Here is a 13,271-nt window from a genome sequence, read left to right as displayed (position 1 = left end):
CACCAGACAGCTCCGCTCTGCTACACCCAAAATACACCTGTCATTCAAGTCTGGTACGTCCAAAAATACCCAGCCTGTAACACCCAGGTATCTGTAATCTATCAACGAAACTTTTCTTCACCAAAGCAAATTTGCCTTTATAAATATATATTTACACATACACCACTTCTATGTTATACCACTTTATAAGTTATACCACTTTATGCTCCACAGCCATACTGCATGGAGTGATAGCAGACACCCTTCGATGCCGTTATCTCCAGCCTCTTGTAACCCCTCTTAGGGCTGATCCAGACCGGGTCTGTGGCGTGAGGGTGTCAGCTGCGTGGCGTGTCTGTTTTTATTTCGGCTCCCATGTTAACAGGTTAGAGCTTGCACACCGCCTGGGTGACACGCACGTCTCAGACGCGCCGAAAACGCGGACATGCTAGAAATAGGGCCGACGCCTATTTTTCATGCGACACGCAATCGTGTTGGAAGCGTTTCCATTCAAAACAGTGAAGGACAAAAATGAAGAGATGTTTTAGTAGGCAGAGAGGCCACCGCAGCGCAGTGTCAGACACGTTTCTGGTGCGCAAAGACAAGCCGCCACGCAACTGACACGCAACAGACATGCCACGTTCACACCACGCAGGCAGTCTGAATCAGCCCTTACTCTCTTGGGCCACCTGGTGGTGAGCTGACACGCACGCACGCAGCCGTCATCTCGGAATCATGAGCCATGCTGATGATGTCCCATCCATGCAATGACTCACATGATTTCAAGAGAACACTGAGTGCCACAAACAACACTGATATGGACATGTTGAGGCATGGCTCACTCCACTCCACATCATCAGCTAGGATTATCATCGCCAACAGGATTACAGTCATACAGTGACTGCTTCAGGCCTGCGCAATTTTCCCCAACACAACATGTTGACTCATTCAAGGTGAAGGTGGTGAAATAAGTCTCCTTTGTTTTACACATAGCCACTGGGCTATAAGGAAAACATGCAATGAGTGCAATGGTCTACTCAAACACCTAAAAAGAGGAGTCACTGTTCACTGGAAGGCCAACAGAGACCAGCATCCACATCAGCATCCACAACAACAAATAGACAGATTTAGATGTCTTTGGGGTGTGTGTGCGTCTTTGTGCGTGCGTGTTTGTGTGTGTTTGTCTGTATAAGTGTTCATGTGTGCATGCGTGCGTGCGTACGTCCATGTGTGCGTGTGTGCCCGTGTGCGTGTGTTTGTGCCTGCGTGCGTGTTTCTGTGTGTGTGTGTGTGTGTGTTCATATGTGCGTGTGTTTGTGCGTGCGTGCGTGTGTGCATATGTGAATAGGAGCCGAGCTCAGTATAAGAGGGGGGCGGGCACACTCACATCTCTCGGCTCAGGCTGCCGATGCGATGGCTCTCCACACTGAGCTTCTCCTGTGAGAGGCTGAGCTCCTGCTGGTACTCACAGTTCTTCTGTTTCAGAGCCTCCAGCTGCCCAGAGAAAGAGCGAGATGGAGAGAGAGAGAGGGAGATGGAAACAGTGAGGAAAAAGAGGAGACATCAAGTGGCAAATGGGGGAGAGACAGGAAGGGGGAAGCAGAGAAAAAAATTGAAAGAAAGTGGAAGAGGGAGGGGTAGTGGGGGGAAAGAGAGGGGTAGTGGGAGGGAGAGAGGGGTAGAGGGAGGGAGAGAGATGGGTAGAGAGAGGGGGAAAGAGAGGCATAAAGGGAATGAGAGAGGGGGAAAGAGAGGGGTAGAGGGAGAATTGGGGGTTGACTAAATTAGATGACGTCTCACACAGATCTCACAGAACAGAAAAACACAACACACTTCAAAAGCCAAAGGATCTCAAAGGACTGAGCCATAAATAACACAGGCATGTGAGAACAAGCATCTGGGAAAATCTGATTTTGGCATCTTAACTACATTACACCAAAATTGAATAACTGTACTATACAGTATTGGTTTACATTTGGTCAAATTTCCTTCAGCAATATCTTTGTTTCCTAAATATCTCCCACGTTTTTTTTTATTTAGTTAGATATTTATTTGAGCTAAAAATAGATTTGGCTATTATTGCACTGTGCTACTACAAACACGACCACTACATCCCATTTAAACCCAAAAGCACATCATTGATTCATAAGTGCAACAAAAACGCGACCTAATGTCTATGGAGTTTTGTCTGCCTAGTAACCAAATAATCCCCAAATTGAAACACTACTAAACATTCTTCACTATGCTGAACTGACTTAAATAATTACGGAGTAAAAAAGAGAGTATCGTCCCACCTTGTTTTGTTGTCTCATCCAGTGTAACTAATTCTGGTTCTATCCCCGAGTCGATCTTTTTCATTCTGTAGCATTGTGTGTTTTTTTACCTGACCTAAAAAATTGGTCACACCAGATGAGACTGACACCCTTAATCGTGCTGGTGACTGTACCAGACTGGGGCACGAGTCAATACTTCATTTCAACGTTGTCCAACTGAACAATTTCAAATCAATTTACATTGAGGCTTTTCTCTGCTTCTCATCTAGTACTGTGGCACGGTTGCAGATTAATTACAAGATCGCTGATATGCTAGATGGGTTCTTAATCAAGTTAGTAGACAACACCACACAGACAAAACATAAACAAACACAGACACACAGACACGCGTGCGCACATTCTCATCCCCTATCTCTTAATCTCTGCTAAATCATGCTTGCTCCAAGAATACCACAAACTGTAACAAATACCTACCCATTAAGTATCACATAGAATCACAGTGATACCAAGTATGTGTGTTAAGCCTTTTTGTCTACATGTGACTGAACATGGGAGCGTATGTCTGCATGCATGAGGGCATGTGTTACCTGGAGTTGAGAGGTGTAGATGTTGCTGGAGAAGCTGTGATGCACTGAGATCAGATCCATGGCCGAGTACACTAAGTACCTAAGTACCACTACCTCCCTGGAGCAGCACTCTTGCACTGTAGCGGTCAACCACTTCAATGTTCTGCACAGCTACACAGTCAGTGTTTCAGTGTTCCAGAATTCACAGTAGCAATGTTATAGTGTTGCAACGAAATCGGCCGCCTCGAAAATTCTATGTTCCAAAAACCTACATGCACGGCAGTCGGATGCACCCCCCCCCCCCAAAAAAATCTAGAGCTTCAGTTTTCCAGTGAATTCCGCAGATCTAAAATCTCCGTATCCCAGTATTCCACAGTGCTGTTGCGCGAGTGTTCCGGATCTGGCAGCTCAAACAGCGCAGCTGTGTTGTGGATCCAGCATCTCCGATCTCCAGTTGGGACGGAGGAGCGGAACAGAGTGGAGCGGAGCGGAGTGGACAACAGGGCACAGCTTGCTGCTGTCACACACACACAAAGTCACAGTCTAACATGCGTTACGTTAGCAGCCTCCATTATGTAACTGGGCAAGCTCCACCCTCCGTCCACTGGATTGTTCCTCCTCTCCTCTGCTCTCTTCCCTTCTCTCCTCTCCTCTCCCATCATCCCGCTGTATCCATCTTCTCCTCTGCACTCACACTTCTCTCTCTTTCACTTTCCTTCCTCCTTTCTGTCTCCCGCTTTCTCTTTGTCCTCTGTGCAGCTCTGTCATCTTATCTTCTCTATATATGTTTTTTTCAATTCCCTCCCTTTTTTCTCTCTCTCTTTCATCCCCACCTCTATATTTTCTTTGTGTCATATCTCTTGCCATTCTCCATCCTCTCTCTCTCCATTCAGTATTTCCTCTCTCCTCTCTGAGCAGGTCATGTGACTAGTGATGGGCCTCGCTGGCCTACCTATTGTGATTGAGTCACTGTGCTCCCAATATGGTGGTGATGAGAAGCTGCTGCTAAAGAGCAGCGGCAGGGGGCTGGGGTGGGTTGGTAGGTGGGTGGGTGAGAGGGGGTTGGGGGTGAGGGGGTTCTATTGCAGCGTACCGATGTTCTGCTCAGCCATGCAGAATCACCCAGCTGCCGCTGTCCCGATACAAGCATCTCTCTCTCTCTCTTTCTTTTTTTCTGTGAGTGTGTGTTATTACAACCACACGTGCACACAATACATGTGGCAGCAGCAGCAGCAACATTGCTGTTACCACAACCCCAATGCCCCTTTCAGTCCTCACACACACATACACATGAACGCAATCCAACACACCTCCTCCTAGGCCAATACAAACTCCCCACTAGTCTTCACTATCCAGTTCCTCTTCACACAAACACAAACACACAGGTGTACTTTCAGGCAAAATGCTTGACTACTAATAAGCCAGAAATCAGTGATCTAAGCTACAGTTCGATGTCTCTAACATTGTTTCTAAAAAGCTGTCTCTAAACTGTCAATGAAAATTGTATGTAAGGATGCAATCTGTAATTACTGCAATCATATATTCATCTTACAGTTAGAAAAGCACAGCTCAAATCTAACGAGTCTGTCGACATACAGTACGTTAAGTACCTGCACGTGTCACTATTGAGCGCATGCATAATCATGTGACACTATGTGCGAATGCAAAGAGTGTTCTCTCCTACTTCTGTTAGGTCATCACTTGACATTCTGTCAAATCATTTGCATTACACTGTGTATGCACTCATGGGGGAGGGGCTGGCGGATGATGTCACAGTAGCCATTCTTAGAAGGCACAGTGATGCTTGAGTCTTATATAACACACAAACACAAACACACACAGACCAAATGTCCATGCAATTGGCCATTACGTCACAGCCACTGGTCATACGTATGCTCAAATAAACAACATGTATGCCAACAACTCACAAGCCTCTCATCCTCCTCTACTGCAGACAAAATATTCTAACTGTATTAAAGCCTTCCTCTGGCAATCAGACACTAATGCCTACAGCAACAGTTACATGGATACGTTTAAAAGCAAACTTAACATCAACATGAATAAGTACCATCCCTCTTCTATGCATTTGTTTACATTTATTACAATATTTGTTTGCAATGCAAAGTGCGATGCAAAAATCTACTAAATGTATCTTATACTAGGCTGGCTATTTTGTAACATATCTGCCTCCCTCCTATTTTTTTTTTTATTATGACAGTAACTTAGGCCGTATATGGCATTTCTCATCAAGTTGCTCTACAATAACATTAACACAACAGCAGAATTTCAAAATGACTATACTCAAGACAAACAAACCCTAAAAAATATCAAATTTAATAGAGGTAAAGGACCAAGGAAACAAGCTAAGACTAAACATAAAATACAACATAAGATTTCCACATGACATGAAAAGTAGCCGAGGCCCAAAAGCTAACATGAGGGTTTCCCAGGCGCCAACACAGACATTGTGGAGTTGGTGATTTGAATCTTAATGGTTCTCACAGCATGACCTTCACTGTAACTGACGACAACAGAGGCCCAGCAACGGAGTGGATATTTCAAATGCCTATACCCAAAGCAGGCATACATTTGGAAAAAAGGTCCACTGAAGTGTGACATTTTTCAAGTATAACATTTAAGATGATTTTAGGAGAGAAGAGTAAGAACACTCCCTAGTGTTCAAACAGATACATCCAATAATAGATTAGAAGGCTGACTAGTTGGACTTGTGAAACAAATGAGATTGTGGAACACATTAGGGTCTAAAAGCAAAGCAATCAGCACACAGGACAGGTGTCAGGGTGCAGATGTATTACTGGGTAGGCCTAGCAGATGTTTTGGGGACAGATGCAATTGGGGAGATATTGGGATACAGGTCACTGCAGGTGTGAGACGCAGGTGAGGTGCAGCTCACCACAGTAAATAGGAATTCGGAACACTGGGAAACATCTATGGAGACAACTTGTTGAAGTTTCAATTGTGGGTGGCAGAAAGAGGGCTGTAAAAAAAGACAAGCTTTTTCTAACCTATCAAAAAACGTGAGGAGACACTTTCCTCATGGTCAGTAGAAGGTTATAAGTTCCCAAATGCCATCACAGTTCGTCATCACATTTATATCCATGGCCTAAGACTTCCAAAACCTTAATTATCCTCTACAAGTTTAAATCACTCGTTAGGTCAGATTTCCCCCAGAACATGGAATATTAAATGCACACCCATTCCCTTGACATTTGAAAACCGTACAGGGTGAACTAGGGTACGGGTGAGTGCAGTAGCCTCGAACATGTGTTCCTCTCTCCGCGGCCTATAGCTGAGCAGTGCTCCAGCCTGAGCTGGGAGTCACAGTGGCGTCTGAACTCCCCCAGGCTCCCTCGCTCGCTCGCACCCTCTCCATCTGAGACGTTATGCAAGCATGTATGCATGAGCTCAGCACATGTGCCCGCACACACGCCAGCCTGCTCTACATGTAGCGCTGCGGGGCAACGCAGCGTTTTCATGCAGCGGTACGGTTAGCCCACTCCCCCCTCATAACTACTGCTGCTGAATGCCACTGCTGAATGCTCGGAACGGCGTTAACAGACCCATTCTATTGACCCACACATACATTGAAGAGCTCATGATGAACTCAATGATAATATGAGTGCTGCTGGTACATCAGAACTTATACTACTGATATCCACCATGGTACACAGTTGTATTCATTTCTGCTCCAAACAGAAAAATACGTTTTCATTGCGCTGATTAAGCTAAGGCATATGAACACTATCCTAACGGCTGTCTGTATACAACTATAAACAGCTTATGTTTATGTTAACCGAAAACAACTGGTAGCAACACAGGATGATGTAGTCTTCTAAAACATACTGTCCCACAGAATGTTAACACATTAAATGTGGCAATAAACAATAAACACAACCCAAAATGTAGGCAGTGCAACAAACAACTATAATTACATCTTTTGAGAGAGATGATTCATATCACACTATATGATTCATAGTCTTTCATAAGCCATTCTGTGCTGAACACAGGATGATGTAGTCTTCTAAAACATACTGTCCCACAGAATGTTAACACATTAAATGTGGCAATAAACAATAAACACAACCCAAAATGTAGGCAGTGCAACAAACAACTATAATTACATCTTTTGAGAGAGATGATTCATATCACACTATATGATTCATAGTCTTTCATAAGCCATTCTGTGCTGATCTACACTGTGTTATTACTGTCCCAGTAGAAGCTCAACTCACTACAGCACATCACCACTGATGAAGGTCACGACCTTGACCCACTTAGAGTCCTCCCTGACGTCCCTCAGTCTGTTCCCATCCCACTAGGTCAGCTGGGCTAATGTTAATCATCATGAGTCCATAACGCTAAAAAACACTCAACGACACACTGCAAAAAACACTCACTGACACACTACAAAAACACTCACTGACACATTACAAAACATTCACTGACACCACTCGGCCATGAACTCTCTTCCACACTTGTTTGAGAGAAGCGCAGTTGTTTACCTGTTGCTGCATCTCCTTCTTCTCCTGGGTCATGGTCTCCAGGGCCTGAGAAAGGCTCTTCGCTGACTCTGTCTCCTGTGAGAGACATGGCTGTGTTAGCAACGTTCAGGTTTAATGGAGTTTAGCATTCAAAAGGAAGATGTCTATGTGCACAGGATGACACACTCAATTTTCTCTTAAAATGCATATAATGACTTTTTTTTCAGCAATTTTCAGGTTTAATGGCGTCTCACTAGGGATGTAACGGTATGAAAATTTAACCTCACGGTTATAGTGACCAAAATTATCACGGTTTTCGGTATTATCACGGTATTTCTAAAAGTGTGTTCAATATGTTCGGAAAGCACTGGTAGGCCTACACAAGCTGAAATAGTTTCAAAAAGTGTCCCGTTCACTTTTTTCTTCATGTTTAATTGGCTATGTGCTTATAGCTTAACTTACCCTACCACAACTTGGAGTTTGCTATTTCTGTTATTTAGATGCAATGTGTGAGACGAAAGTAAGCGTTCAAAATAAAACTTTAGGCTACTGTATTCTCCTGATAACGTGAGTGGAATGGATTTAATGTGGACGCAAACATAAAAAGAGTGGCTACATGATACAGTGCACATTTTGCGGTGAAAAAGTTCCGCCTTTTAAAATCAGGTGAAGCCTAATCCGAATCGTAGTTAAAACCATCAATTAGACAACAGAATCAGTAGGTTACCAGTTGTTTTTCATTGTACCAGGCCTACAGTACTGTATGTCAAAAGCAGGCTCGGGTGAAGCTGGGAAGGATTAAACACACGGTTTCCACACCGCGGTAATCAACAGTGATAATCATGATGTTTGAAATGAAAACGGTAATTATTATCGTCAACATTTTTATCACGGTTTACCATTATACCGGTAATCGTTACATCCCTACGTCTTACACATCATCTATCTACCACGCTCAACTGAAGGAAATGATACCTTGGGCAACTTTTTGAGCAATGTTGCTGGGCCATTTATTCTGATTGTGGATGATTATGATGGTTTGCCTACTTATGATTAAAGTTTTCCAGAAAAGAAATTGTTGCCCAATATCAGTGGGAACATGCCATAACCACATTAATGAGTAACATTGCTCAGCAATTGCACAAAATGTTGTCCCATGTATCATCAGCTTGAGAGATCTACTCTAACTAGATCAAGCCATGTGAAAGGTACACTCATATAGCAACATAATGTCACCCCAATAGATGACGTGATTTCTTACTTTAAACTCCAAGCTTTAGACCCCAAATTTGCTCTGAACCCAAAGACCTGAGGTGTATTACAATTCCTTGAACAGAGGCAAACGTTCACATCAAACACGTTTGTGTCTGAACAGATAATTTGAACGTTCTTATGTAAACTCAATGGCAACTCCCCGTCCAACTTCAAACATGATCGCAGAGCACTACCTCCTCAAACTGTTTGTGAGTGTTCCCAAAACGTTCACGGAAAACCCAAGGCAAACAGAAACCCCCCCCCCAGGGCAGACCGCTATGTAGGTGAGTGCTGTGTTGTGCACTCACCTGGGCCTTGTACACCTGCAGCTGCTCCTCTGCAGCCTGAGCTCTCTCCAGCAGCTGCTTCACCTCCTGCTGGTGCTCCTCTCTCCGCGCCTCCTCCTCTCCATCCCGCCGCTCCCGCTCCTCAGTCAGGCTCTGCTCCAACTCTGCACACACACACACACACACACACACACACACACACACACACACACACACACACACACACACACAGAGACACAGGCACACACATGAAACACACACACACACAAGCACACACATATACATGCACACACACACACAAGCATAAATACACACAAAACACACCTTTAGTAACCCACACACACACACAAATAGACACACAACTAGCTTTAGGACCCAGCATGGACAGCAGCCCAAATGAAAGCAGTGTAACCCTCCCCTTACTCTTCTGCTATGACCCAGCGCAGTTTGCTTACCTTGCATACTCTTGGCACTCTTCTGGTGTTCTAGGGATGTTTCATCAAGTTTTTCTCTCTGCAGGCACAGACACAGATGACAGAGTAGCATGAAAGGAACTCCCATGCACCGGTGCCACCAGCAATTCACACAAATCCACGTCATGCTAAGATAAAAGGCTAAGTGATAAAGTTTGCTGTGTAAAGATGTGTGTGTGTGTGTGTGTGTGTGTGTGTGTGTGTGTGTGTAAAATGTAGATCATTTTTGTGTTCGTGTGTGTGTGTGTGTGTTTTCTGCTGACCTCCAATAACTAAGGAATAATGCCCAACGAGGTGTCCATTATCAGAAATAAATGGACGACGCGGAGGGGTGAACCGTCCAACGCGAAGCAAAGCTTCCGCGAAGTCCATTTATTTCTGATAATGGACGCATCGAAGGCCAGTATCCCGTTTATACCATGGTCACTTACGAAATAAATAAATATGAAATCAATTATTAATACTAAATGAGTTTTAGAGCTAAAATCGTTTTCAGCTGTTTATCGCAACACTGTGGAATGTTGATAAGTCACATCTGAACGGACTAACTCAGGCGTTGTCAAGCAACGTCATAATAATTTTATAGGTGTAGTATATCACTTTTTAAAACGACACCCTTTTCAACCTAGACCATGGTATAAACTAAAATATATTACAAATTCTGCTAATGTTGTCATTTTTTTCTGCACAGCAAGCTCTGCTTGAGCAAAAGTCCACTCAACAGCTTGTCCACACAAATCAATAATATTACCCAGTTGTAAACAGTTAGCTTAACTAACACTCTTCACTCAATAAACATCATACCTTGAGCATCTTGAACCATGACCCATTCTGCTCTTCTTTAAAAGTCACACATCTCTAAAACCCAAACACATTTACTGCTCTCCATCAGCTGACTCTGTTTGTGTTTAAACCAGCGAGGCTGTAATTCTACTCTACGGTCATCCAACACCTCCATAGCTGTGGGCCCACTCTCCAGCCATCCAACTCAAGCGGTTGTAGTGTAACCCCACTCCACTCATAGCACCTCACTTCCTCCGGCTCGTACCATACTGTGGTCCACAATGGATGGTAACCACTCTACAAGACGTAGAAGTGCTAAATTCTGCCTAACCACTCATTCTTGCCCATCTTAAAAATAAATAAATAAATAAATAAATAAATAACTTACCTTGAGCATCTTTAATCATAACCCACAGATGAGTTTAGTGATGCTGAAACAATTATACTCATTGCTCATCACTCACTCACTCCCTCTCTCTAACACCCAAATGCACTTTCTAACGCTTCAGCTGGTCCTGTGTCGGACTGGTTCTAACCCGTCCCCTCTCTTCCTAACACTGGTCCCAAAACCCGTCAGCTGTGTCGGAACTTTAGTTTCTAGCATCAGCTGGTCCTGTGTCGAACTTGTTCTAGCATCAGCTGGTCCTGTGTCAGACTTCGTTCTAGATCAGCTGGTCCTATGTCCAGACTTGTTCTAATCAGCTGGTCCTGTGTCAGCTGGTCCTATGTCAGACTGTTCTAACCCGCCAGCTGGTCCTGTGTCAGACTTGTTCTAACGCATCAGCTGGTCCTGTGTCAGACTCGCTTCTAACGATCAGCTGGTCCTATGTCAGACTGGTTCTAACCCACAGCTGGTCCCAGGCTAGACTTGTTCTAACGATCAGCTGGTCCTATGTCAGACTGGTTCTAACCTCGCATCAGCTGGTCCTATGTCAGACTGGTTCTAACCCGTCAGCTGGTCCTGTGTCAGACTTGTTCTAACGCATCAGCTGGTCCTGTGTCAGACTGGTTCTAACGCATCAGCTGGTCCTGTGTCAGACTTGTTCTAACGCATCAGCTGGTCCTGTGTCAGACTCGTTCTAACGCATCAGCTGGTCCTGTGTCAGACTTGTTCTAACGCATCAGCTGGTCCTGTGTCAGACTTGTTCTAACGCATCAGCTGGTCCTGTGTGGGACTCGTTCTAACGCATCAGCTGGTCCTGTGTCAGACTTGTTCTAACGCATCAGCTGGTCCTGTGTCAGACTCGTTCTAACGCATCAGCTGGTCCTGTGTGGGACTCGTACCAGGCTGCTGAGCTGCTCCTGCAGGGTGGTCCTCTCGTGCTCCGCGGAGCTGAGCCTCTGCTGGAGGGACGTCACCTCCTTCTGTTTCCCCTCCAGCTCGCACGACAGCTCCTTCACCTGTGGGCCAGAGTGGGGCAGGAACGCATCAGTGGAGCAGCAAATGGGTTTATTTTCGTTTCAGTGAAGAGGAGGAGGAGAAGGAAGAGCAGAACAAAGGAGAGGAGGAGGAGGACAAGAGAGATAGGAATAGAGGGAGGAAGAGGAGAACACAGGAGTGGAGGATGACAAGAGAGTGGAGGAGGACAAGAAAGAGGAAGAGGACAAAGAGAGATAGGAAGAGGGGGAGGAGGACGACAAAGAGAGATAATAGTTGGAGAAAGAGGAGGAAGAGGAGGACCGGTGAGAGGAAGGGGACAAAAAGAGACAGAGGAAGAGGAGGAAGAGGAGCATTGGGCCAGTGTGCGCTCACCTTTTTGTCCTGAGCTGGTGGGGAGTCCGGTCCCCCGGCGGCTTGTGCGGCTGCCAGCCTCTGCTGCAGGTCGGTCACTTCCTGCTGCAGCTCCATAATGCGCGAGCGCTCCGACACGGTGGCCAGCTGCGGACATGACAGACCACACGCTCACCACGCATGCTCAAAACACGCCGAATTCCCCAGATGGTCAACAACAACAGCATACTGTCCTCACGGAGCATGTGAGATGTCTAGCCATACCCTAAGTCAGCTGTTTTTCATCAATTACTTCCCCATTATAGTTTCAAAATTGTTCTGTTAAGTAAATTAAAGAGCATTACTTTTAGAACCTGTAGTTTCCATCTGTGTCTATGTCCAGATGAACTTAACAAACTTTACATTTCCCTCCACTAATTAAGATTACCTTAGTTTGTACACAGTGTCTTTGTGAATTTAAGAATTGAAAAATGTAAATGTCAAAAAAATGGAATTGATGGAATTGTTGCATGACAAATTACAAAGCAAACACCATCCACATGGTCTTGTGACTTCATCATCAGAGAGTCATCATCAGATATGACATAATTTTCTCCTGCGATAATTGAAGCTTTGGTGACCTACCTCAGCTTTTTATTGCCCTAAAAGCTGGGCCCCTTTCACACCCCACCACTGTGTCACTTTGTCACACAGAGAGAGTGGCCCCTACGTGTGTCCAGCCACCTCCCGCGTCCCGCACGGCCCCCACGATCACACCTCAGGTATCCATTTACCCTAGTGTCTTCTAACTCTCTCTGGAGTTTGTCAGCTTTGGTCTTTTCAAAGAGCAGGCTCTGTTCGAGTTCCTTTATGTGGGCATGCTCCAGTTTGGTCTGCGTCTGTTAGTCAGAAAAAAAGAGAAAGAAAGAAAGGACAGAAAAGAAGGAAGGAAGAGGAAGAGAGACGACACCAGCGCCGCTGTCACATGCAAGCTCAATGCCAAGGAGGAGGAGACACATGGTGGCCTTGACATCACCCTCTGCTCATGAATGGGGACAAAGAAGGCAGTGGCACAGGCAGGAGAGAGTGAGAGAGAGAGAGAGAGAGAGAGAGAGAGAGAGAGAGAGAGAGAGAGAGAGAGAGAGAGAGAGAGGAGAGAGCCAGGCAGAGGGCAGGGCAGGACCAAGCTTAGCAAGGCTCCCAGAGGGCAGAGGGGTGGAGAACCAAAAATGAAGTAAGATGGAGCACCGACCCAAAGTCTGAATTCATGTGTACAGGAAAGAGGAGGAGGAAAGAGCGGGGATGAGAGCCACACCGGTCCAGTCGAATGACCAAATGAAGGAACAAATGAACGGATGAACGTGCCATGAATGGATGGATTAAGAATCAAGGATCAAGAATCAAATGAATGGGTGAAATAATGGATAAACAAATGCATGATTG

The 13,271-nt window shown here is 45.1% G+C and overlaps 1 protein-coding gene across 2 annotated transcripts in view; it reads right to left on the bottom strand.

The window, feature by feature from the left end:
• The window catches only part of clip1b (CAP-GLY domain containing linker protein 1b), a 28,411-nt gene that overhangs the window by 7,608 nt on the left and 7,532 nt on the right, over window positions 1-13,271 (bottom strand). The window contains exons 9-15 of one of the 2 annotated variants that reach the window (XM_048258567.1): window positions 12,623-12,727; window positions 11,871-11,996; window positions 11,402-11,518; window positions 9,317-9,374; window positions 8,883-9,025; window positions 7,342-7,416; window positions 1,367-1,473 (exon numbers count right to left, since the gene is read on the bottom strand). In XM_048258567.1, the coding sequence (XP_048114524.1) occupies window positions 1,367-1,473; window positions 7,342-7,416; window positions 8,883-9,025; window positions 9,317-9,374; window positions 11,402-11,518; window positions 11,871-11,996; window positions 12,623-12,727 (731 nt within the window). The remainder of the gene's footprint in view (window positions 1-1,366; window positions 1,474-7,341; window positions 7,417-8,882; window positions 9,026-9,316; window positions 9,375-11,401; window positions 11,519-11,870; window positions 11,997-12,622; window positions 12,728-13,271) is intronic. The other variant, XM_048258568.1, reaches the window with a different exon arrangement.

This window comes from Alosa alosa, chromosome 12 (assembly GCF_017589495.1).
Source record: "Alosa alosa isolate M-15738 ecotype Scorff River chromosome 12, AALO_Geno_1.1, whole genome shotgun sequence".
Classification (NCBI taxonomy): Eukaryota; Metazoa; Chordata; class Actinopteri; order Clupeiformes; family Clupeidae; genus Alosa; species Alosa alosa.
Note: the sequence above shows the minus strand (reverse complement) of the source record. Positions and strands in the feature narration are given on the sequence as shown.